Source organism: Zerene cesonia, chromosome 28 (assembly GCF_012273895.1).
Source record: "Zerene cesonia ecotype Mississippi chromosome 28, Zerene_cesonia_1.1, whole genome shotgun sequence".
NCBI classification, from domain to species: domain Eukaryota; kingdom Metazoa; phylum Arthropoda; class Insecta; order Lepidoptera; family Pieridae; genus Zerene; species Zerene cesonia.
In genome coordinates this window covers 2,279,257-2,306,754 of record NC_052129.1, presented here as the reverse complement: position 1 = coordinate 2,306,754, position 27,498 = coordinate 2,279,257, and the positions used below count along the sequence as shown (strand labels likewise).

General features: G+C 34.7%; 1 protein-coding gene across 7 annotated transcripts in view; it reads left to right on the top strand.

Annotated features, from left to right (window-relative positions):
* Positions 1 to 27,498, top strand: part of LOC119837550 (ankyrin-3-like) — a 129,185-nt gene that overhangs the window by 66,645 nt on the left and 35,042 nt on the right. For all 7 annotated transcript variants that reach the window (XR_005288154.1, XR_005288155.1, XM_038363159.1 and 4 more), the window contains exons 9-17: positions 971 to 1,100; positions 1,511 to 1,710; positions 2,083 to 2,236; positions 2,585 to 2,818; positions 3,185 to 3,283; positions 3,523 to 3,651; positions 4,221 to 4,419; positions 5,027 to 5,120; positions 5,527 to 5,635. Coding sequence is in view for 5 of the 7 variants with exons in the window: in XM_038363159.1 (XP_038219087.1) it covers positions 971 to 1,100; positions 1,511 to 1,710; positions 2,083 to 2,236; positions 2,585 to 2,818; positions 3,185 to 3,283; positions 3,523 to 3,651; positions 4,221 to 4,419; positions 5,027 to 5,120; positions 5,527 to 5,635 (1,348 nt within the window). In the remaining 2 variants the exon portion in view is untranslated. The remainder of the gene's footprint in view (positions 1 to 970; positions 1,101 to 1,510; positions 1,711 to 2,082; positions 2,237 to 2,584; positions 2,819 to 3,184; positions 3,284 to 3,522; positions 3,652 to 4,220; positions 4,420 to 5,026; positions 5,121 to 5,526; positions 5,636 to 27,498) is intronic.

Below are 27,498 nucleotides of genomic sequence, written 5' to 3'. Positions count from 1 at the left end.
TCTATTTTTTATCCCGATATTCCTACGGGATACGGACTTACGCGGGTGAAACCGCGGGGCGCAGCTAGTAAGCTATATATGTACCACGGGTGAAGACGAGGCGAACTGCTTGTAATTAATAAAAAACTAAAATACGCGTTAAAAATAAATTTTACTGGATGTTAAAAATTTATGGAAAATTTTAAATCAAACGGAAAATTATAATACACACCATATTGCTCAGTTTTTGAGTTATAATGATCAATCTCATTGAGGGAAAATTGTTATTGAATAAAGTTGTTTTAATGTTAATGTAGCAGTTTAGTCAGACAGCAATAAAGGTCAATTTTGGGCAAGCTATTTCATGATATTTGCAGATTTGGTTTGATTAAAACTATCTCAATAGAACACTTAGTGTAAAAAATATATTGTTGTACAAAATTCTGAAAATTTTCACTTTTATTGTAGTGAGACAATAATGCATTATAGTAAAAAGTATCGTGTTTAAGCTATTTTCAATAACGCCATTACAATTGCTTGCATTTTACTCGTTAATAAAGCAATATATAAAATATTCGAAGAAACATACATTTATAGTCAATTCAATTCAATTCAATTTATTTCATACATACATACATACATTTTTGACATTTTTAAATTTACAATTTATAGCAATTACAATTTAGTTTATATAAACGGTTTGTCTTACATATATTTTAAAAGTTTACATATATCAAGCCTATGTTTCCCTAGCTAGATTGCAGGGCAACCTGTATTTAGGAGAAACAGCTTGCTTCTAAAGTAGATTCATTCAGATTCAATGCAATGCAATGCATGATAAATGTTAATAACTCATAAATCATGAAACTTGCGACCATTTATAATAAAAAATGACTATAATTGTTCGCAAGTTTAATGTTTTATCAGTTGTTTTTTAATTTTACACATAGTATTCATGATAATCATGTAAATATCATATATGTAATTTCAGGTCGCAAAACTTCTGCTGGACAGAAATGCGGACGCGAACGCGCGAGCTCTCAACGGTTTCACCCCACTTCACATCGCTTGCAAGAAGAACAGGCTCAAAGTTGTCGAACTCTTGCTCAAATATGGTGCTAGTGAGTACAAAATAAATCTATGTTTGAATAGAAAAACTTTGATCACGAGATGGGACTCGAAACCGCGTCTTTTTGCCAAACCGTAGCAACGCCCAGCATCTCGGCTACTCGTGATCCCGCCTCAGCAATCGAATTTCTTCAACTCAACATTTTTAACATTAACACACCTCAATACTTATAATCTTTTAAACATACGAATGTATACAGTTTGGAACTGATGAATTTATAAGATTTTTGGAAACTTAGACTTTGAAAAGAGTAATATAATTTTATTTCATATAATTTGAAGCAAACTAAAGACAAAAAGAATATAAATTCTATCTGAATATTCAGACTTACAATAATAGGACAACAAAAAACTTTGTATGTCAGCACAAAAACTTTAATACCAAACTCTATCAATATTGCAGGTAAATCAGCGACAACAGAATCCGGTCTGACGCCGCTCCACGTGGCGTCGTTCATGGGCTGCATGAACATCGCCCTGGTGCTGGTCGGCGCGGGCGCAGACGCTGACGCTGCCACCGCCCGGGGGGAGACGCCGCTGCATCTCGCCGCCAGAGCCCACCAGACCGATCTGGTGCGAGTGCTGCTGAGGAATAACGCCAAAGTGAGTGAGAGAATTTTGTATTTGGGAGTCGAGCACGCTTCAGCACGACTTGGGCCAGCTCACTCCGGGAAAATCGCACCCTCACAGAAAATCGGCGCGAAATAGTAGTATGCCACTGTGTTTCGTTTGGTGACTGGGGGAGTCGGAGCTCCATATGCTTTTCCTTACCCTTCCCAGTCCTTTACTTTATTCCTCTCGTCAATCCTTTCTTAATCCCATTCCAATTTAAAGTTGAGAATCCATTTGTTGAGGTATAAGGTCTGCAATTAACCTTACTTCTTAAGAACAAACCATATAAAATGTTCTCATTTATAGGAATGAATTTGTTCAATTACTTGTTGTAAGATCAGTAACAAAATCATGTGGCTGCAGGTGGAAGCCCGTGCCCGCGAAGAACAGACGCCACTACACGTAGCGGCTAGACTCGGGCATGCGGACATTGCTGCATTGCTGCTGCAGCATGGTGCTGATGTGGCTGCTACCACAAAGGACAAGTACACGCCGCTGCATATTGCTGCTAAGGAGGGTAAGTAACGGAGTGGGAAGCGATAATAGTACGGGTGTGTGTTCAGAAATAAAAACGAAGATTTAATTTATATGTAACTAACACTTCCGTGAAAAATATTTGATAGTGTTTTTTTCGAAATTTGATCTGTATAGGTAATTTTACGTTTAATATGTTCCTACCATCGAACCTACTATTTACATGAACATTTGTATAAAAGTGCTGGACTGGAGTAACTAAAGAGTTACAGCAGGACAGAGACATGTGACGTTTTCGATATATTAGACAATACGATGGTAGAATGACATCATACGTGAATATGCAAACTACTTTTTAACGAAAATAATATTCTTAACACGTCCAATACAGGGAAAGAAGAAGTGGCAGCAATCCTCATTGACAACAACGCGCCTATAGAAGCGGAAACGCGTAAAGGCTTCACTCCACTACACCTAGCTGCTAAATACGGTGACATGGGTGTTGCCAGGCTGCTGCTAGCTAGAGGAGCTCAACCCGATGCTCCTGGAAAGAGTCATATTACACCTTTGCACATGGCAACATATTATGGCCACCCTGACATCGCTCTGTTACTTCTGGATAAAGGTTAGTCAAGTGGTTGTTGACTGTAGATGTAGTTTTAATTTTTAAAAACCTCCGAAAGATTTCAGATACAAAAACAACTATTGTAAATACTGTAGGTTGTTTTAGTGATAAATTAATCAAATCAATATGAAATTTTTGCTAGTTCTACAATGAGCATTAACGTAATTCACTAATTAGATATTTTCACCATACAAACTTCTCATTGTTGATGAAATTGTGAATTTTCCTTATTCAGTTATATCTGGTGTAATCATTTCACTGCATTATCGCAAAATAATATCACTATATATAGTCGTATAGTTATTTATATATTCGCTAGGTTTCCAATTTATAAGTAGACAAAGTAAACTTGCTATTTCTAAACAGGTGCATCACCACATTCACTGGCTAAGAACGGTCATTCCGCACTTCACATCGCGTGTAGACACAATCATCCAGATATTGCGTTTGCGCTACTTGAACATGGTTTGTATTAATTTTAAGACTTAATAGAAATAACGGACCAAGAACTGAACCCTGTGGGATGACAAGTTTGAAATTTTTTTAGAAGATATGATTGTATTTTTGTTACGGGTACTGTTCTTTAGCAGCAATAAATGTCTTAAATACAATAAAAAACTGTGTGAGAAGTTAGATTCCGTGTTTTAATATAACTAGTTAACATGAATGTTTCCTTCAATTGCTATAATTGTTCAATTAAATAGATGCGGATCCCAGTGTGAAGTCAAAGGCTGGGTTCACACCATTGCACATGGCGGCTCAAGAGGGACACGAGGATTGCGTTGAAATGCTCATCGAGAGAGGCGCTGATGTTAATGTTCCAGCTAGCAACGGTTAGTGCTTAATAGCTATGTTAATATTTAGTTTGAATAACACTGGGAAGGATCTGAGAAAAACATTGTTTACTTTCCAACTATTTATTCTTCCCTATTTGAACTTTTTCTACACTATTTTACAAACACTGCTTAATTAACACTGTATTTTGTTGGTTTTCTGGATTTTTCTAGATTTATTGGATACTAACCCTTTGTACAAGATAGTTTATACATATATTATCGAGAACTTTACTAGCGTGCTCTAGCGTCGCATAGAAGAGAGCAGCGGCGACAGTGATTGAAGTTCTAACTTAATTTGATACTGATAAATTATGTGAACGGTGCACTTTTATTTTTTGTGTATATATAACAGCTCTAGTACTTTATAAAAATATTGTATCATAGATGCGAAAGTGTGTTTGTTCGTCCGTCTCTCTTTGTTATCGCCATGCACCAATGTTCATTGTATGATTATTGTGTCGTTATGCGGGGGGTAGGCGACTAGAACTCGATATGGGTAGCTCGCGTATAATCGCGCCTTGTGTCATTGTTGTCGCCGATTGCCTGTATCTCGTGCGCGCGCGCAGGTCTGACGGCGGTGCACCTGGCGGCGGCGGAGGGGCGCGGCGCCGTGCTGCGCGCGCTGCTGGCGGCCGGCGGGCGCTGCGCCGCGCGCACGCGCGACGGCTACACGCCGCTGCACGCCGCCGCGCACCACGGCCACCTGGCGGCCGCGCGCGCGCTGCTGGACGCGGGCGCGGACGTGACTGCGCGCGCGCAGCACGGGTGAGACACTAGCGCGGGCACACGCCGCCGCACGCCGCCGCGCACCACGGCCACCTGGCGGCCGCGCGCGCGCTGCTGGACGCGGGCGCCGACGTGACTGCGCGCGCGCAGCACGGGTGAGACACTAGCGCGGGCACACGCCGCCGCACGCCGCCGCGCACCACGGCCACCTGGCGGCCGCGCGCGCGCTGCTGGACGCGGGCGCGGACGTGACTGCGCGCGCGCAGCACGGGTGAGACACTAGCGCGGGCACACGCCGCCGCACGCCGCCGCGCACCACGGCCATCTTCGGAAAGCGGTTTCATCTTTATACCCAGCGTGTATCCTCTGTCTGTCAATCGCCCTATCCCAATTAATCAGAAAACCAGTGTCAAAAAGTGTCAAAGATAATTTTTTTCTTCAACAAAAAGTGTCACCAACCTTTCTGGTTGAGAGATTCTACTCCAGATTCATAAATGAAAGCAAATGACAACAATTCCGTATCAAACGCGAAAATAATTTCGTCAGTCGCGAATAACCACGGGGTCACCAGACGCTCGAATTGAAAACCTTCGTTATTATGAACTTGCGTAAAAATATAGTGTTACAATACATACACGTTTTCCAGATTCACGCCGCTCCACCAAGCGGCCCAACAAGGCCACACTCTTATCATTCAACTGCTGTTGAAGAGTAACGCCGACCCCAACGCTCTATCTGCGGTGAGATGTCCCTTATATTATGAACAAAAGCGAAATTTTGTGAGTCTGTTCATGCGAAAAAATGTCGAACGGATTTTGATAATACTTAGCAAGAAAGTAACTTATGTACCAGAAAAACTTTTGCCTCAGTACAGATAGTTTCAAAATAGATGTAATGCGTTCAATAGCATTCATGCTTTGGCGCTATTTCAAGTTTAAGTTAATTAGAATTTAATTTAATATAGGCAATATTAAAAAAAAAACAATAAAATTATATCATTATATCAAAATTGTATCAATACAATCTGATGTATCTGAAATTCTTGTCACCAAAATAATTAATAAAATCAGTTTGTGGACTAACAAATGTCAAATAAACTATTATTTAATCCAATTGAAATTATATACTATTAATACAATACAACAGAACGGACAGACAGCGTGCGCGATTGCGGATCGCTTGGGTTATATCAGCGCTGTGGAGGCGCTCAGACCGCTCACCGAGAACACGCTTAGCCAAGCCGTGGGTGATACTGGTGAGTTCTTTTATTATCCATTGTTATTAGAAAATTTGTGAGAAATTGTTAAATATTGCTCTTTAATTATGAGTGATAAGTTTTTTTTAATGTTGTGTACGGATATTTCTTTCTTCGGAGGAACAATCGACGAAAGAAATTGTAGTTAGGAATATTGAAAGAAAAAAAAAGGGGTAAAACATATGTAATTTTTTTCATGATCATGAAAGTCTTAGCGTGAGATTTCTACAATATGTGAGAAAAATACAAAACCAAATTTCTTTAAGTGAAAATGAACGCTATGCTATTGCGTCTGCGCATATCTTTGATCTAAATACAGCCCAACTAAATTTAATAGTATCCGCCAACCGTGCATAAATTCAAAACTGGATAAACGCCAACTTGGTACTCTAGACCGAATAATCTGTCATGTATTTACATATTATTTGGAGGTAAACTAAACCGTATTTATACGTCGGTAAAGCTCAAAATCGCAGCTCAATCTTCATAATAAGCTCTTGTAAACGACATTGCTAAAGCCCAGTATTTATCATATTGGTCCAATAATTGATTAAACAAATCAATTTGTGGAAAATTGTAGTTAATAGTTATTGCGGTTTTCTGCATTTTTAAGACAAAATTGTCCAAAGGAGTATTTCTTTGTTTTCGTTAAGAAGTTAAAGTGGTCATAGTTACCTCGTTAAACGCACGCTCGTCGTATATAATCCTATCCTACTATCCTACTTCCTAGTCCTACTATCCTACTAATATTATAAATGCGAAAGTTTGTAAGGATGTGTGTGTGTTTGTTGCTCTTTCACGCAAAAACTACTGAACCGATTGCAATGAAATTTGGTACGTAGACAGCTGGACAACTGGAATAACATATAGGCAACTATTAATCTCGATATTCTTACAGGATACGGACTTACGCGGGTGAAACCGCGGTGCGCAGCCAGTGTTATATAATTAGCGTTTTAAAATCTTATGTCCATATGCCAAGACTATTGGGAAGACCTTATTATTTAATGAGAACTTACTTAAATAAGTAATGCTATTTTCTGGACACTAGATATTTCTATTATCCTGTAATAGTGAATAGTGATTTGGTTGAAATTAGACACAGGGAAAGATTGCAGTCTGGAATAGCATATAGTCTATGCTCTTGTCTACATAATATATAGAAATCAACCCCTCTTTTATTATTCTCTATGGATCCGACTTTATTTACTTCAGTATTACGTTTTATTGAATCGAAATTTTAATTGTACTTACTCTAACTTTACATTGAGATTCAAATAATTCATGTTTAATAGCCAACCTCTATATTATGTTTCCAAATGACATGACCTTGTATTGTCTAGCGTCCAGTATTTCTGGACTGCTATCTTCGGTGGACGCTTGTTTACAATTGCAGAATGACTCATTCATGCTGCGTTATTCTTGGTGAATCATTTTCCTTCCTATACTTGTGAAGGTTTTTACATTTAAGAAACAGTTTAACAAGTTCTAATGAAATAAAACTAATTGCATTCGACAAGCCCTTCCTTTGATCCTGAGGGCTTAGTTTAAACGATTATGGCTACTGCATAATAACAAATATAGAAACTGTTTTCGATTGATTTTGTTTTGTTTCTAGTAATGGGATTCCTGTTTGATGCATAATTTAAAGTTTAAAAGTGCTTTTGATACAACCCAACTAGAAAGAATACCTAATGCCTTAGACTACCTGCGCCCCGCGGTTTCACCCGCCTAAGTCCGTATCCCGTAGGAATATCGGGATAAAAAGTTGCCTATATATTATTCCAGTTGTCCAGCTATATACGTACCAAATTTCATTGCAATCGGTTCAGTAGTTTTTGCGTGAAAGAGCAACAAACACACACACACATCCTTACAAACTTTCGCATTTATAATATTAGTAGGAGTGTAGAACTCTACAATACCTTCATGCAACCCAAGTGGACAGAATACTTTTATGATAAAAATATATTTAAGTTCTTCTATATCTTAATGCAATCATGTTTCGGTGACGGTGACTGTATTAGTTTTTGGGACTTGCCAAATAAAAAAATTCGCTGCACCTTTTTTAGTAAAATATTCATATGCTGATTGAATTGAATTCATTGAGGCTGAATTTTATGAGGCTAGAACTACGTATAAGAACTTCCTACGTCTGTGACCCAATTGTTATCAAAGCCCAATCTCTCACCAGTGATTGGAACCCAAATATTTCAAGCGACAACGTAGCTAAAGTCTAAATCTGAAACCGTTCATAATGACCCACATACAAGGAACTCGTCAAACGTGCAACAAATTGTGCATTGTAGGCAAATCGCATCCCACAATGCGTCGTTACATAATTCATTCAAGTATTGTCTTCGCTACTCAGTATTGGCTCATCATTACATGTAAATTGAGTACTAAATTATTGTTTTTCTTTCGCTGGTAGTGTATATGAGTTAGGTTTTATGCGGACTTGTGTGTTTTTTTTTAATTTGTTTTTGTGTCATTTGGTCCAAGATTTATTGCGAAATTTTCATGTTGTTGGTGTAAACCAGTTGTTGGTTGTAGTGTATGTGTTTTTTTTTTTTTTTTTTGAAATAATTTGATGTTATTTTATTGATAAAACTTGGTTTCTACTTCGGTTCATGACTATTGAATCTTCTTTCTGGTAGTCAGTATTTACCATTTTTTACCTTCAGTTCCTTGTTGGATATCATTTATGTTTTTCAGGAACTTTTTATATAAATTTGTATGTCCATGTGTAAATCGTAGCTGAGAAAAGCTCGTTCATACAAACAATCGAACAAACTCCAGTACGACGCAGTTAGTGTGGTCACCCGCCACAACTCTTCGCAGTTCCATTATTACGTGTTGTATCGATCATTATCTAATTTAGCTCGGACGCCCGGCCTCCTGTCCTTACTTCTTCCCGGCGTTTGATAAACTATATATAGATCCCGGACGGATCGATACTAAGTGCTTTTAAAATGGTAGGAAACTATCATAGACCTGGCTCGTTGTGACCTAGGTATTAGTGCGGCGTGAAGAGGAAATTTTGATTATTTTATTTTTTAATTTTTAGAAGTATTTTTCTTACTAGGTAGCTCATTGTTACAAAAATCAGTCATGTGCGAAATGGCCTTACGATACTTAGGGTTCCGTACAAATAAAAAAAACCACCACTACCACCCATAAAATTTATGATCGTACATATTATAAATAAGACCGTACACGTAATACATTTAAGTAATACCTAACGAAGATATTATGAATTCGGTTGTAGTGTTATAAAATTAAATTTAAAAAGTGAATACAAGTGATTTTTTTTTAATCTAACCAGTAATTCCGCATTTAAATCTAATTGGGAAATATCAATTCCTACATATTTATTATATTGTTATAGTTAAACATTAACCCCTCCCATGTGAAATGTTTTCAAACAATATTACAACGATTACCTTTTAACCGATCGTCGATTCCTTCCAATACAAAATTAACACTCGAGTGTTGCTGTCGGTTAACTGAGATAAGAGACGAAGGAACAGCTTTTAGAGATTTACTATCCAGATCTGGTACACAATTCTACCTCTTAAGATACATGGGAACTTTGGAATCACCAATACAATAAGAATTACTTGTGTATTTTAGTTATCGTGTGAAGGAAAGAAGAATTAACTAGCTGCGCCCCGCGGTTTCACCCGCGTAGGTACGTTTCCCGTAGGAATATCGGGATAAAATGTTGTCTATGTGTAATTCCAGTTGTTTAGCTGTCTACGTACCAAATTTAATTGCAATCGGTTCCGTAGTTTTTGCGTGAAACAGCAACAAACGCACACACGTCCTTACAAACTTTCGCATTTATAATATTAAGTAGGATTTTGTGCACAACGAAAACGAGAGGAAGGAAAATTGTCATAATTAAATTTAATTTTTAGTTTTATAGCATTGAAATGCTTTATAAATGAGAAATTTTGAAAAAATAGAAAAAATTTGATCACGTGGCAGGATTCGAACCTGCGTCTCTTGCCTAACCGTAGCAATTTGTGTCATAATTATTTTTACATAAAAACCGGGGTCTTTGCAACATAAAAACATTATAAACTCTCGATTATCTCGCTTTAAAAGATCGGGCAATACCGATTTGCAATTTCGTATAGTTCTATGACAAATAATTAGTTCAATTTATAACTAGGAAGATAACATCCACAGGGGTAACGCGTTAAAAGTCGGAGTAGAAACATAAGACTATATAACAAAGTAACCGAGTTATGTTTGGAGTCGAACATTATTTTAGTCAGGTTATTCATCCATACTTCTATATATAAAGCTGAAAATTGTGTTTGTTTGAACGCGCTTATCTCGGTAACTATTTGACCGATTCCAAAAATTCTTTCACGGTTGGCACTTCCACGGACGAAGACAGCTGGACAGGGGCGGACAGCTAGTTATTGCTATAAAAGTAAGATTGAATTGTTCTCACTAAATTTAGTTGAATTTACCATAATATTTAGGGTGACCTACCTATAATAAATATAGTATCAAGAAATAAATAAATTTGAGTCTTAGAGGGTCGGTTATATTCAAACAGACATACGGGTGAAGTTCATAAAAGCGTCTTAAATCGTATTTCACCCTCAACCGCATTGAAATCCAATCGCTGCAAAGGTTTCGATTTAATTTGCTTTTGAAAATATCAAAATAAATATTTTACCGATGTATTCTTATTTGATGTATTTACTGCTTATCATAAAAAACAAATCATGTCACACTTGAAATTAACAACTAATTAGTGGTAGTGAATGCTAATTTAAATGTGATATTAAATGTTTTAAGCACTTTTTAATTTGTTTTTAATTATATCATAGCCCATCTTCAATTTAATAGTACTTAACCATTATTTAATACGCGCTCTAAATAATATTTTTTATTTACAAAAAAAACCTAAACCCCTTTCAAACTGTCAAAAGTAGACCAATATTAAATGGGATCACATGCCTAGATAAAGCTTTTATATATAAAAAGAACGATTAAAATCCACCACCAGTCCACCCAGTAAAAAGTTATGAGGTAACAAATACAAAAAAAAAAAAAACAGTCGAATTGAGAAACACCTCCTATTTTTGAAGGCGGTTAAAAATAAGAAATTTCGTAATCTTGTATAGCTTGTTATTACAAATAAATAACACACAGTACACTCTACCATCAACAGAAGAAGTACTTTATGAGAGGTTTTAATAGATAGACTAGCTTTCCGCACACGGCTTCGTTTGCGTAGTCAAAGGAATACCATAGGCGGCCATGTTTGATCATTGATTTTCAACTACTTTCGTTAAAAACTTCATCTAAATCGGTGCTGTACTTAAACCGTAAAAAATCGCAGACGGACAGACGGTCATATGTCTACAATTAGTATGGATAGAAGAAATAGTATAAAGTGATTTTCTACTGTTTCGTTTTCGTTTAGTCAAAAATAAGGTATCGATCATAATTCAGACGAACTCTCATAACCGTCCATTTTATATCCCAATCCATGAATAGTTTCGCGCGTGTTTATAAATAATGGGAGGTAAGGTTGAGGTGAGTGTGACGTCATCGACGATTTTAGCGAATCCAAACTCGTAATTTCGCTGTTAAAATATTTCACTCGACCATAGACGTTAGCGTCGATAGAAGTGGCGTTTATTTCATTTTTTACATCGTCCATTTGCAAAGAGTAGTTGCTTTTATTTATCGTGAGGGACATTGTTTTTTATCAACAAAATATGTATACTGACTATACTTGTAATAATATAAAACTGAAGAGCTTTTTTTGTTTTTTAAAACGCGCTAATCTCGGGGATTACTGGATCGTTTTAAAAAAAATCCGTTTCCAAAGTACCATAAGCTGTATATACATATAACACGGGCGAATTCAGGACAGACCACTCTGGTATATGTGATGGTCAACCCAAGTTAATTGCGTATTTAATTAAAACAAAAATTGTAAATATTAGTTATGTATTTAAATCCTAGGAATTTAAAAATGAATCTATTTCAAGCATACACATCAACCTACATATGCTGATTAAACTACCACAAATGTTTTTAATTACTTTTATGTTATAAAATTATTAAAACATCCATTATAACCGGGGATCGCGTAATTATGTACACAAACAAGTCTTTTATGGTGAGACAGCTAACTTTCTATTAAAGTAAACATATTTTATATACGAGTACCTAGCACGTAGGAAGAAAAACAAGCTAGAGATGAAGATTTCTAGCATAATGAGCTGAGCTCAATAAAAGTTAATGCGGGTTATACATATATTTTTATTTACTTTATATTAACCTGAACCCACATAGTAGGTCTGTCACCCTGCAGTGGGACGTATATGGGCTGATCATGATGATAGTGTTACTTTTGAATCGCTCCCGCTTCGCTTCGCTTTGGCTTAGAGCTGACGAATGAAACGATTGCTATGAAGGAGGTAGAGTCTAATGTCATACGACGTAACATTGCAGTTTAAAAACGAAAATTAATCTATTCATAGTGTTTTATCACTAAAACTTTTTGTGATAGAATCATAAATTTTTATAACGCTGAAATATTTACAGGTCTTACAAGAATAAGGCCTTTATTATAAAATATGTTCATCGACTATATTAAGATTTAATCGCGTTTAATTTCCCCAGATAAACACTTGTTGACAATATATATACTACCGCCCGCGGCTTTGGCCGCGTGGAATTAGGACATCAAGATTACTGTTTTATCCCAAGAGAGCATTTAATCGCGATAAAAATTATCCTATAACCCAAGTCATACCCTGTCTGTACACATTTCATCAAAATCCGTTCAGTAGTTTCAACGTAATTGACGGGCAAACATCCAAACAAATAAACTTTCACGTTTGCAATATTAGTGCAATTACATAACATTACATTGAATTATAACTCGTTGCGCATACACAGTAGGTATAATCAATAATTTACTGTCAATTGACGATTTAAATTACTAAAAATCATAGAGATATATTATTTTACCACTTAAGGATGTTTTATGAGTTCATATTATATTTTACTGCATGTTCATTACATAGTAACTCGCATACAAGCAATATTTCGAATCGCTAGTTACTAATCTATCAATATTTATACACGTATAACATGTTACCAAAGTTATGTTGTAATTATTTTTAACCAATAACTATTACGTCTAAAAAATGTCAGAACTGGACGAAATTTAAGGCAGATATCAAAATCGGTTCTCGCAATCGAAAGTTCTGAGGTAACAAACGCGAAAAATACATATCGAATTGAGAACCTCATCCTTTTTTGAAGTCGGTTAAAAGTTCACCGTGATACAAAGTCTATGTGTGTGTGTTAAACGCACAGATGTAAAGGTATAAAGCCTTCACAGAACATAGCAGTCGCTGTCGCCGGTCTCACTTTCAGTGTACACGTAATATAATCCTAATCTTGTGTGCTCTTTGATAAGGTATCCATGGGTTAGCGATACTTCACATCCGCTAATTAATTAACTAGATAAAATTAATTAAATATTGTACGAAATTGGAAGGTACCATTGTTTTTTTTTTTTCAAGTTTCGATTATTAGGTCAAACTGTACTTTTTTGTTTATATATTTTATAAATAACTGTCCAACTAATTATAACTGAGTCAGATATTTTGTATGCGTCTTCTACGTTTAATTAATGACTTTCAACTGATGTTATTTATTGAAAATCAGCGAAACAAACTTTATGCTGGAGTGTTATTTACTTATATTACATAGGGAACCTAAGGAAATAACGTCCTCATACAAACATATACAACTACACTAACTAACAGTTACTGGCCCAATCATTCGGGATAATACGGCCATGTGTTTCTGAATCACCATTGTTCAAACTTCGAATTATGTCGAGCGACGTTAGTATTCTATATGTTTGTGAACTCTATGTAAAAAGTTTTCGCACACACGTGCACCGCCGCACACAGACACTCAGTCGCGTAACGACACCGCGTCTATTACGACGCTTTATTCGTTGCAAAGAAAATTATAATTGAAGATCAAATTTGAAGTGTTAAGTGTCTGTATTGGATACAAATAGTTGATCTGGATGTCGCCTGTTGGGGTACGGTGATGTAACGTGCTGTGACCTGTGGATTGTGTTTGTGGGGATAATCAGCTTTTCACTGTTGTGGTTGAAAACGTGAGTGATTTTGTTGTATTTGAATTTGATTTCGTTTAATAATGTTGCCGTTTGTATGTTTGCTTTTGAATGAATTATGAACTAACCTTCATATATAAAGTATTATATTGTTAAATAGATTTTCGCCCGCGGCTTTACCCGCGTAATCAAACAATGATAGAATCCCAAGGTTCCATCCGCATAGTTTTATTTCCCGTAGTTTTTCCAAAATAAAAACTTATAATATGTCCTTTCTCAGCTACCAAACTATATTTGTACAAAATATCACTTGAATCGGTTCAATGGTTTAGACGTGCAAAAGATACTTTATATTTACTTTCGTATTCATATTTACCCTACTAATGTTATATCATTATTAGGGTAAATATACTTCTCACGTAAAGTTGGTTAATTTTTTCAATGTCAGATTGTCAACCACTTGTTTGAATGTAGTAGCCATGTTTAGAAATATCGTTTATCTTTTAAACTGTTTAACTTTTAACTTGTTTAATTCACTTATCACTAATGGTTTCTTGCTAAGTCATTACTATTGAATTAAATTTTAGTTTAATTTCTCGTTAGGGATTCTTCAAAATAACTACTTGACCCGGGTTTGTCTAGTTTTAACCGTCATATGAAATAGATAGTATGCATAAAGATATAGCTTTCTAATAGGAAAAAATGTTGAATTCGGTCGAGTAGTTTTCGAATTATGTATACAGGGAAATAATATTGATAAAAATACAATCGTCATACGTACAATAGTTTTTGTTTGATTTTGTTCATAAAGTTTATTATTATGAATACTACATGCTGCCCTTGACATTGTCTACATTATTGTTCTATCATAAGAAAGAAGAAAGAAAGAAATTTTCTTTTTTTATCTTTCTTCCTTATGCTATGTCACATATTCAGTCTTCGTCTATTAGTTATTTTATATTACTCACCATAGAACGACTCTATTTAGTCGATTAAAGCCGAGTTAAAAAGTTAGTGACATCAAGCAACTATTGGTGGTTGGTAACAAAGGCATTTACAACTTGTTCTTGCTAGGTAAAACGGGTTTTAACTACGTATATATTTTCATTAATGATCGACAACTCTACAGTAGCTTCTGTTCTTGTTCTGAAGTCACTATCAAAATTTCATAGTCATGTTGATATAAATTTGAACCATAAAATTATACGATTAAGGTTGTATTCCGAATTATACTGTTAAAGATGTTACGTTTTTTCTCAAAACTCCGGAATGGCATACCGCCAAAGTTTTATTACGAACAAGATACAATATTACACGTACGATTAATGAATGTTATTTTCGTAAGAAAATTTAATGTTTTTTTTTTTTGTCATAGCGGGCAACTGAGCTGGTGGTTCGCCTGATGGTAAGCGATCACCACCGCCCATGAACATTCACAAAGGTAGTGGTTTTGTGGGGTAAGGGAAAAGGAAAGGAATAATGACTGGATAGAAGGTTGTTGAAGAATGTTTCAAGTAAATTTCGATTATGAGAATAGAATATGTGCTATGTACTTATATATATTATATGTATAGTATTTTATTTTTCATGGTTTTGACGTAAAGACATACAGAATAAGAAATGTTATTAAGATCTAATAAAATTTACGACTCCTCACACGCTTATGTTATTGTGTGAGTCATAAAATTAAATCCACGTGATTATATTTAATAATAACGATATATTTTTGTTTTATATTAATATTTGATTATATTATGACATAGCTGAGTCTACAAAAAATGTTGAGCCTAAGTCCAACTTTATGCGACTGTACTGAATAATTTTTCTTTAACGGCAGACATCAACATTTTGTTTACAATTTTATTCTTTTCTCTATACATACAATAATATAAGTGTATAATATATATCTGTATATAAATACAGCTGAAGAGCTTGGTTGTTTGTTTACTTGAATACAAGTGAATGAATTAAGCTTTATTAAAGACATGCTTTATAAAATTACCAAGCAAATGTGTTGTGCGCAAAATTACATCGAAATAATTAAAGTCATTTCTAACAACTGACCAAGAAATGTATTTTTTTTTATTGCATTATTAATGCAATATAAGAATTTGTGGCCTTAAATCGAACCCCGGACAATCGGTTGCAAGGTTGTTGATAGACGGCAAATTATCGAGAAACTCTGTTAATAATTGACCTTAAAAGTAATTGATTCGCGAGGTCGACACCTGTGAAAATAGCTCTCGGGGCAGCATCCTAAAAGGGAATGTTTTATCGATGATACGTGTTACGGTACTATACAAGGCACAGTTTCAGTAAACCCGGGATGAACTCTGTCTGTTTGTCCGTCTGTTGTTATGTCTGTCTGTCCCTCCATCACTAGGCTGAATCTCATGAACCATAAGAGTTGAAAATTTCAGAGATGATGTATTTCTGTTATCCCATCGCGTAATAACAAAGAACATAAGATCGACGTTTAGCAGCATTTGGCACGGGCATAAAATGGATGGGTGACAATTTTTTTGCAGTTGCTCTTTGTCCGACTCGCACTTAACCAATTTTTTACCTTTTCATTTAGATTAAGGATAAATCTTTAAATGAGCGAATAGGCTTCGTCTTGTTAATAAGTTTATGAAAAATTTATGAAAATGCATGCATACAGATTGTATTTGCTTGGGATACATACTTGTAATAACGATACAGACAATTGGAAGCCATGTTTTTTGTCACCACCGTATAGCAGTGTCCTCGAAACGATAATTTATTCATAATTGTATACAAAATTACACTGTCATCCAACAATACAGCTGTAGATATTAAAATCATATAAGTAAATAATATTGTTCATATAGTGTGACCGGTATTGGGCACTTATATTACGATGTTTTTTCCCGACTGTGACAGAAGGGGCAACTTTTTTGGTTGTATATAAGTCCATTTTTTTGGCACCCCGTACCGTCCAAAATGCTGTAGGGATTTTGATAACAATGAAGCTAAAGAGTTGGCAGTCGGATTTTTTGTTTTCATTATCGTGAAAGTTAAGTATGGATAGATGTATGGCTGTTTCTTACACTTTAACGTGAAAAGAGTTTATCGTAGGTGTATGGAACTTGGTACAGAGAAAGATTATAGGCAGGATTACATAACCTACTTTTTATCCCGGTACCACGCAAATGACGCATTTTAAATAATGTTCACATAACGGTGTTTTGGTCCGCAACAGTCGCGAAAGATTTGAGCCCGGATAAAAGAAAGTTGGTCTATTATCTTAATCTATAATCCTAAAGTGAAAAAAAAATATATAATTCTTTCTGAATATCTTAAAAGCTAACCGGTCGATTTCAAAAACCTGAGTCAACCCAGGCAACGACGGGGCTAGCGGCTAGTCTTTCGTATTTAAAGAAACGTGCACGCTTGCCAATCGAGTCTATATGTAAGTGATTGTTAAACTGTGGCGTATGTAAGCGCTATTATTTCAAATGACATCAACTTTGATTCATCGGTTTGCTATGTTCAAAAACAAGTACCTTCCTTATTCAGGAGGATCGTTTTTATCGAAATAGTCCGTTAGGTAACAGGGAAGCGAATGCCATATATGCTATCTAACTTCTAAAGATAGTTTTATTTATCTACATTCATATTATAAAGAGGAAACATTTGTATTTTTGTATGTTTGTAATGTTTTCACACAAAAACTACTGGACAAATGTCAAAAAATCTTTCACCATTAGATAGCTGCAACTTCACTGATTGACAAAGGCTATGTATGTACCACGGGCGAAGCCCAGATAAGCAGCTAGTATGTTTATTATAGTACAATATTCAGTTATTATTGATATTACTTAATATGTAACAAGAAAAGATAAGAGTGTGTGTGTAATATTTATAAGGAAATCTTAGGGTGCCCCTAAAACCTTATTAGTTAAAGATATATGTATTATCCTACAATATATGTATACAAATTAAACTAAGCGTATACGTATTTGTTCTTTTGTTATTTGGTCCTATATTAATTGTGACCTCATATATATATTCCCCTATAATTATTGACCTCATAAGTATATAAAGTGCTACAGGCACTTTTTTATTATATTTGTTTTTCGTAATAAATAGACGTGGCCTGGAATTAGTAACCATAGAGGTCTCTCTATTTTTCATATTATATCACTATCACAAACAGGTACATCACTATATCTATTTGTATAACTGGTCAAATTTCTGTTTTACTGTAAGAAAAATCAATAAAAACATCTCAATAGAAGAGGCTCTATATAAAATAGAAAAAAGGATATTTAATTCACGTATTTTGTTTACATCTGTTACTATTTAAAACCATCGCAACATATATAGGAAGTATATATATATAAATATGATTTCATTCTTTAATTATATAAGTTCCGATGACCTTTACATTTAACAGTGATTTCACGACACGATCTGACCTCTAGTGAACACATGTTCGCGTAGTTTTGCGCACGCGCCGCGTGCTATTTTGACATCTAACTAATACATCGTAAACGCCAATTTCGCGTACACACATTAGGATTCTAATCGTAAGGTCGTGTACACATGTTATCTATTGACACAGGAACCTGTTTCAATGTAGGTTGTAACAAACATATAGCTAACCGCATCGCGATATATACCTTTGTAACTATGTTGCGAAGTTTCTTCTAAAAATAATATTATATGATAACATTTATATCAGTTAAGAGAATTTTTTATGGTTCGTGAAAACATGTAGTTGTTTATCATTATGCGCATCCTGTGTAAGGCTTTTATATATTAAACGACAACATCTTCAAAAAAAATCCTTTACGTTTATAATTATAAAGATTATTGTATAAAAAGTGAATGACCATGTTCAGTTTTAAGACCATGAATTTTTATCGAGATATTTATACGATAATTGTGTATAATTAAGGGACCTTAAACTTTATCTCGTAATCCACTTATATATGGAGTATAATTACGATTAGTTGAGATAAAACGATATATTCTGACCTTAGAAGTTATCTGGTAAAAGTATCTATCTATACAGTGTTTATTTGCAACTTGGGCATTAGTTAATAGATCCTAGAATAACGAAAACAATTCATATCGTAAGAGATAACCAAACAAGTGTGAAATCGGGAGAATTATCATTTCCATAGTGTCAATAATCTAGTAATCTATGTGATCTTGTTAAAGGCTGTAGCAATAAAATTGTTTACACTAAGCTATATATAGACACACAGACAGGCGCCAAGCAAACAATATCTGCATAACAATCATCTCAATACATGTAGTATCGACAATTGTAGAAAATTTAAATGACCTTCCCAGGCCATTTCTTTAGCTCCGTTGATAATCCTTTCCTTATCCTTTATACTATAGGGAGGCAACGCATTGTAAATCACTGTCAATACAGGAAATGATGCAAATCTATTCCAGATATATCTAGAACAAATAAACAAACGTTTCGAAACGAACGCTTTAAAACAATGCTGATTTGACGCGTAGTCTTCAAGGTTACTGACGTGACTTATCATAATGACCTAATAAATACGCTGGATCTATCAAAATATATATAATTATAATGATGATTTAATGTTACCCAATGACGTGTGTAGAGGTTTCGAATCGTTTATGGTCTATTATCTATTGAATGTGCGGTAAAAAATTGTCTATGATTGATGTGCTGCGATGTGGGAATTATTTGAGGTTGATCATGAAATGAATTGGACTATTTTTGAATATTCCTTTAGATTCTTAAACAATTTTACTACTAAACCAGTCTTCACACTAAAAAATTTACTATTTATATAAACTTTAGATCGCTTGTAGCGTAATGTGTTCAACTGTCACATATAATTCACGGTATAAAATGAAATCAGGTTCTCTTCAAGCCTACGTTTAGACCTAAAACGGTAAACCGAGCCTAGACTTGTTTGACTGGTCTACTTCCTGCGAATTCATCCCAATTAGCCCATCGATTGGCTTATAAGTGATGAACTATGGTTCTCAATTAAGATTGATCGTGAAGGAAGATATTTGTATGCGGGTGAACGCAGTCACTTTTATATAAGATGCGATATAAGGACATATGATTCTGTGTTTATAAGTGCAGTGAACATTCTAGGCTACAAAAATCTATAGAGAGATGATTCTGTGTAAAGTGCAGTGAACATTCTAGGCTACAAAAATCTATAGAACTCTACAAAATCTAAAAATCTAACTCCTTAAAAAATTAGTCACCCATCCAATTTATTATTTGTTGTAATACTGGTAATAGAAATACATTATTATTTCACTGTTCATGATCTCATGATCTCGTGTCTATCTAGACATACAGGTAGACAAACAGACAGTTGGGCACACACACAGCGAAGTCTTAGTAGCAGGTTCTTACTCTTGGTTTTTGTTTTGCACTTCCATAATGGATGCCAAAAAGGAAAACAAAAAATAATAATCAATCTCAGTCGTCACGATATTTTGTCTTAAACATACCTATTTCCTTCTCCTAGCCCTTCCCAGTCCATTCCCTCTTTCCAGTCATCAAACCTTTACTTATTCCTTCTCCCTTAAAAACGGGCAGCGCATTCTCAGAGGACTGAGCCTCTGTGAATGTTCATGGGCGGTGGTGATCGTTTACCATCAGGCGAACCACCAGCTCAGTTGCCCGCTATGACATAAAATTAAAAAATTAAAAAAAATGCCTTGTAAGGAATATGTTTGTTCTTTTATAGATGATGCAAAATTCTCTTTCGACACTTTGATATGCAATATTTCATATTCGCTCCACTTAGAAAATCGATCATTGCAATTACCGATAACATCTTTGCTATAATTGAGAGCCAATTATGGGCGAATGGGGTCATTTCGATTAATTCATTAATAACTAAATTGTGTGATACGCTTCGCATTCATTGACCAAGTTATTCATATAAAATGACACGTATGTCTTATGAAATTAAAAACGGTTGTATTCAACTTCATAAGACTCACAAATACCTACTTATACGTACCTATATATATAGACTACGAGGAAAATAGAAATATATAGTTAGCCAATAAATAAATACCGCGTCTAATTAAATTTGTATTGCATTCTTGTATATTTATTTATCAACACATAATATTAATATTTTTTTATAAATAAATTAAATCTTAGATTTTGTTATTAACTCATCCAATAGGTAGGTGACCTAGGCCGACCCCCTCTTGTAAAAATAACTTAAATGAATTCTGAGGTTCGGAAGTTAAAACGGCCCAACAAACATACCTAAACACTTTCACGTTTAAAATAATAGTAGAGAAATCAATTCCGACTTTGTATATTTATGAGACTGAAAACGGTTGATTATAACTAGATGGCTATAAAATATTGACGTTAAACTAATAAACCTTCACAGAAAAGGGCTAAGTTGTAAACCAAGTATTTCTTATTACAGTTTTGCCACAAGGAGGAAATCCTTTGCGGTCACACTTGTGGAGATACCCTTAAAAAAATCTATGTGTAATTGCGCGCCATCTGTGTCCTTGTATGGAACTAATTCACAGCCGTCGAGCCGTTGTAGTATGTAGTTCAACCGTCTTTCGCTAGATGGCGCAACGGTGCTTATTACTAGTATTCCTTGTTGACCGACTTCAAAAAAAAAACGATGAATGGATGGAGGTTCTCAATCCGACAGTATTTTATCTGTAAATGTAACCTCAGAACTTTAATACGAGTGAACGGATTTTGTTTTTTTTTATTTTAAAGCTGGTGCCATCTGTGCATAGTTTTCTTATTATAGGAACGAATTGCTTTTTGTACATATTAAATTTAATTCAATTTCAATTTTATATAACCGACCCGCGGTTTCACCCGCGTAAGTCTGTATCCCGGCGGAATATCGGGATAAAAAGTTGCCTATGTGTTATTCCAGTTGTCCAGCAATCTACGTAACAAATACTTACAAACTTTCGTATTTATAATATTAGTAGGATAATGTTTGCAAGCTCGATTGGATTTCTTAGTTTTCAATTGGTGGCGACTAAAACGCATGTACGTGCCTACTATAATGTCGTATTTGATATTTTCCATATTATAGTACCTAAAACTTCATTACAATTTATCATACGCCAAGTGGAGCGGCAAATAGGTTGTAAAATTAGAATCTGTACTTTCCCTAACGCCTATTTTGAAGCTACCTATTACGGTAACGCGGTAACCTGGCGTAACATACGTACCTGTATGCGCTTAGGGCTTTCCCACAATACGATAGTGCTGTCTGACTGGCAGAAAATAGTACGAAGAGTTTCTTTGATCGCGTGTTTTTTTTAGTTATGATATGATTCTATACCAGTAATAATACTAGAGAAGGTTAGTTGTTCCTCGCGCGCATTCTGGAGACGTGGTAACTGGTTAATCCTATGTTTAATTTCTATCCCCAAAATAGATTGTTTTTAAGAGACGCTATTGGGGGAGCAGATAAAGGAGCATGTGAGAGTATAGTATTTTCTTTAGAGTATTAGAGTATTATACATTTAGATTAAATTGATAATATGATACATAAAAGAGATTAAACAACGTCGCGTCGCGTCTTTTTTAGATTATAAAATATTTGCTACGTTCAGAAATTAAAGACTTTTTAACGGATTTTAAACGCGATTTATTCATTATATTATTAACCCGACGTTTCGAACACTTTACAGCGAGCATGGTCACGCCCCTCGTGAATTTCTATATGTATAATAATCGCGTAAAATCAAACACAAGAAAATACTAGATTTGCTACGCTCCAAATGCCATTACATAGTTGTGTGGTGAAGCCTTTAGCTATGCACTCGTAGAAGTGGGTTCACTAATCCGATCTCTTTTGCTATATTAGATAGCGACTGCCTCGTTTGGTTATGGTGTCTCAATTGCGAATGCATTGCATGTGTAAAGACTTCATTGGGTGTCATAATGTTTACGATACTTTAAGAAGTGTTAATTAATTATTATGGAGAACAAAAAAATTATGTTTAATTAAAAAATAGCAACGCCTAGCCTCTGGATGACCTGTGATCCCGCCTCAGCAATCGAATTTCTTCTACTCCTTCGGTTTCATGTGCGTAAGGGACACCCCTCTACTGTCTAAATGAAATGATTTCTATGCTTTAGCAATGGACTATTTTTTTAAATTTTGTCGATAAATACCAATATACCCATTTCATGAATAAATGTCATCATCATCATCATCATCAGCCCATATATTATGTTCCGACTGCTGAGACACAGGTGTCCTATGGAGGGTGAATAAATGTACTTTAAATGTTTTAAAAACCTACAATCCTGTTGTAATTTATTTATTAACATGGTGTACTATATACTCATCGCGGTCTTATTAAATCTTACTTTGAGAAGACATGGCAAATATGTTAGTACGTGCTACCTGCATATAAATAGCCAAACATTTAAAATATGCATATGAAAACATAACATCGTTTCATGTTCATCCATACCCACAACCCTTAGAATCCTACTTCCTATCCTACTAATATTATAAATGTGAAAGTTTGTAAGGATGTGTGTATGTTTGTTACTCTTTCACGCACAAACTACTGAACCGATCGCAATGAAATTCGGTACGTAGATAACTGTACAACTGGAGTAACATATAGGCTTTTTATCCCGATATTCCTACGGGATACAAACATTACGCGGTTGAAACCGCGGGGCGCAGCTATTTTATAATAAAAGTAAGAAGGATTCAATTTCTACTTACTGGAAAATTACATACATTTTATTCATCCATTTAAAATGAATGTGACATCAATTCCAAGGGTATTATGTCAATAAAAATAATTTAACGAACGAAGATAATTGCAACGTAAAGTATTAGAAATCGCATTAAAAGGCTTACCGACGTACATCGCTATACTCTTATATATCGTATGCGTTCTATTTCAGTATCAATTTAATCCTGTTTATTACAGAACTTGGCAAACGTTCAAATAATGTCCTGCTGAATTACGCCAGTATGTTATATTATGTAAAAGTAAGAACATAATCGGTGTCGGCAGACTTCCGTCTAGACCGGGTTATATGCCAAATTGTGTCGAAAATACATTTTTTTTATACAGTTTATTTAAAGTAGAATACTTTAGTAGGATTTTGAATCTGGATGCACAACACATATCTTAAGTACACAATATGGGCTTAAAATTTAATTTAATCGCACTACGAATGAACAGAAATGTCTATCCTGGTCTATCCATAACAGGTCTAAAGGTGGGCCTTCACGGTGAATCCATTTGGTGTGACAAATAATTTAGGTGAAATGAAGTGAGTGGACATACAGTTTTTTGTGATAGTCCATTGGGATTTCACATTCACGGTCAAATTGTGGGAATGGCCTACGCCATTTGATGCGATAGATTGACCGTTCATGCCTACCATAATATTAAATTCTATACAATATATAACAATAGTGCCCAATTATGTAACTCATTATATTGTTCCCAATAAAAAGAACCTTGAGTATAAGGTAAGGTTCGGTATCAAATATCGTTTCTAGTTTCCGAAAAACGATAAATAAGTTTTCCCATTATAAGTACCCTCGTTATATCCCTTCAAGGCCGGCCATCAATATATTATATTGGCTGTAACAGGGAAATGCGTGACTTTCGACAGTTTCGCTTTTATATTTGCCTATATCTATGTTGGACATTAGCAGTTAATTATCTCGTCGTTTTATGGTAATTAATGGTATCGGTGTGACAGGTTAGCCGTTTATTCCTGGAGTTATTGGTTCAGTTTTATTTTGGCTGTTTATTTGTGTAGTTTATTCGGAAAGCCATTGACATTTAAGGTCATCCGGAAAATATTTTACAACCCATGTTCCCAAAACGAGAGAGGTACTCAATTCGAGTGCTTTTTGTATATATTTAACACGAGAATTAGTTGTTTAATAGAATTTTCTGATTATAACATGGATCCAAGAGAAGGTTAAGTATAAAACCGTTAGGAGGTTTCCAAGATAAAGCAACTTCTGTGTAGAATTAAATATAAACATGACCTGGTTTTAATGTATAACATATTCGAGTCATACTTTTATTGTAATAAAATGACTAAAAATTTTGTATTTATTTGCAAACAAGCATTAGTAATTGCTGATTTTCAAAATTTGATCAATATATACAGACACATTTAATTCAACCTTTAAAGCGTTATCAAAGTACGATGATAATATGAAAATTTCATGAGTTTTTGTATTGTAATCGTCAGGATTAAAAATTACCCTATGTACCTATACTCTTAGAACAGCAAGTAAAACAATTTAGTTGTAAGAGGTGTGTTTTTTAATTAATTTAAACTATATTTATTTTATATTAATAAATATGCGGACTACTTAAAGTAAATAATAATCTGAATATAAATCGCCGCTAGTATATAAAAAATAAAGTAGAAAAACACATTTTACATAAAGCCATTGTCGCCTCTACGGACGACTAAAACTTGGCCTTTGTAATTGTAAAATCAATATTGGTGTAATAGATAACACTCGGACAAACAAATCGCTGCTATATAGCAGCTTTAGCTTCTTTAATATATATTAAAGAAATGAAATATTGCCCAACATTAGGGAGGTCATCATCATCATCTAGCTGATGATGATGATGATGTACTACCTAATGTTATTTGTTGCCACTGCAAGGACGAGGGCTGAAGGCTATGACAGGCTTTGAGGGTTCAGGATATAATCCACCACGCTGGTCTAATGCGGCTTAGCAGATGTTACATGTCCTCGAATTTTTCATTCACTGTTTTTAAGCACTGGTGATGTGTGAACCTTTTCTCGAAGAACCAAATTTTGTGTGTCTTTATTGTATATCATTATTATAACTACGTATTCTAACACGAAATAAACTAAAACAACTACAAATAAAACAAATTTAACGTATATCTTGCATAAGAATCTGCCCTAAACTAAAATAGCCCTAACATAAGGTTGTATCGCTCAGTTGAACAGCAAAAGCTTTTTATATCGATTGGCGTTCCATATATAGCCACGTTCAATCGGAACACTTCAAATATAAATGGACTTATCATTTTTAGTATCTGAATTACTTAAATATTTTAATATCGTATCGCGTAGGTACATGGAAACTGTTTCGATACAGGGTATTGATTTTTACGTCGAGTTTTTATCAGTTCAATAGAATAACATGTGAATATCCTATATATATGTACGTATTTACTACAAGTTGCGAGTATTTTTATTCGTATATCCTAACTTCTTAGTAACAAAATTTTTCTTTCTTTAATATGTACAGGCCTGGTTCTTTACGAGCACGCGTTAATGTCGCATTCATATAACTGTGTACGTAATTTCACATTAGACCAACTTCCCGAAATAATAATTAGGCGAAATTAACATCATATTTAGGAAGTTCCCGCGGACGGAATATTAATCCGTGTATTGGCCTTGATTCCCAAACAGGCGTCCCGATTTGGCGGACAGTGAGCTCACGCGCCGCGCCTCAAACCACAGACGATAGACGAATGCTTCATTGTTGGCTGCCAGTATTTCCTTGCTCGGACGCGGTTGCAGTTAGCGTGGCTAGTCCGGCACTAGTTACCGAACGCACAGCTGCAGCGCGCGCCTTCGACCCGCGAATAAAAAAAAAAAACAGAACGCCGCCAGCGTGTCTACGCCCGCGTTTAAAAAAAACAATTCGCGCGCGCTTTTCGCTGTCAAAACAAAAATGGGTGTTGTGAAAAATCAAAATAAAAAGAAGGCGAAAAACGATACAGTGAAAAATGATTTGAATGGAAAAGTAAAGGATGAAGGGAAAGTGAAAAAGAAGAAAAAAGTGTCGTGCTTACAATGCCTCAAATCGCCCGATGATGGTAGATGCTTTTATGTTATGTGTTTTCTATGAAACACGCGATAGTGTTATCGGAAATGAACCTCCATTAATAACGAATTTGTTCAGGTTGCTGCGGATAATCAATGGCATGTTTTTATAAATATTGTTTTGATTTTGCGCACTAAAGAAATAATAATTGCGTTTGATGTATTTCCTAGAGAGATTGCTTTGAAATATTGAAACTAACTAAAAAATTTGTTCTAGTAATACTGATGTGACTGTATGAATAATTATAGCTAAAATATAAGTATATAGTATAACTGGCTTACTTTTCTGAATTATGAAATCAATTTTATTAAGTATATATTATGAGAAAAAAATAGGAGATTATTCTGAAAAATACACATTAAAACATTTGTTTGTTTTGTCCAAATGAAAAAAAAATAATTATATTTGATATATTCAAGATACAAATACATAAAATATTCATGTGTAATTTCGAACCATAAGCTAGATTATATCGTCGGATTAATTTATTAAATTATAACTAAAACAATTGATAACCTATAATAGGTGTTAATTTCGAAGAATCCAGTTGAATAGTTTAACAAATTACTTGTTTACGAATTAGAATTTACATTAATTAATCGCGTACTCAATTCATTCAGTAAAATATTTTACATTTATTGAAAAATTTAATTATACGCAATAAACCCTTTAAGACATTAACCTGGCCTTAATTTAAACAATATTAATACCGATTTAATCAGGTTAAGGTTTTATGTTAATATATTTTTAATGGCAAACATAAATAAACAACCAACACGTGTTAAGCGCATAAAGTTTATTAAAACTCGATCAAAAATGGTTTCAACTGTTTTAAACATACTTTTTTCCATTT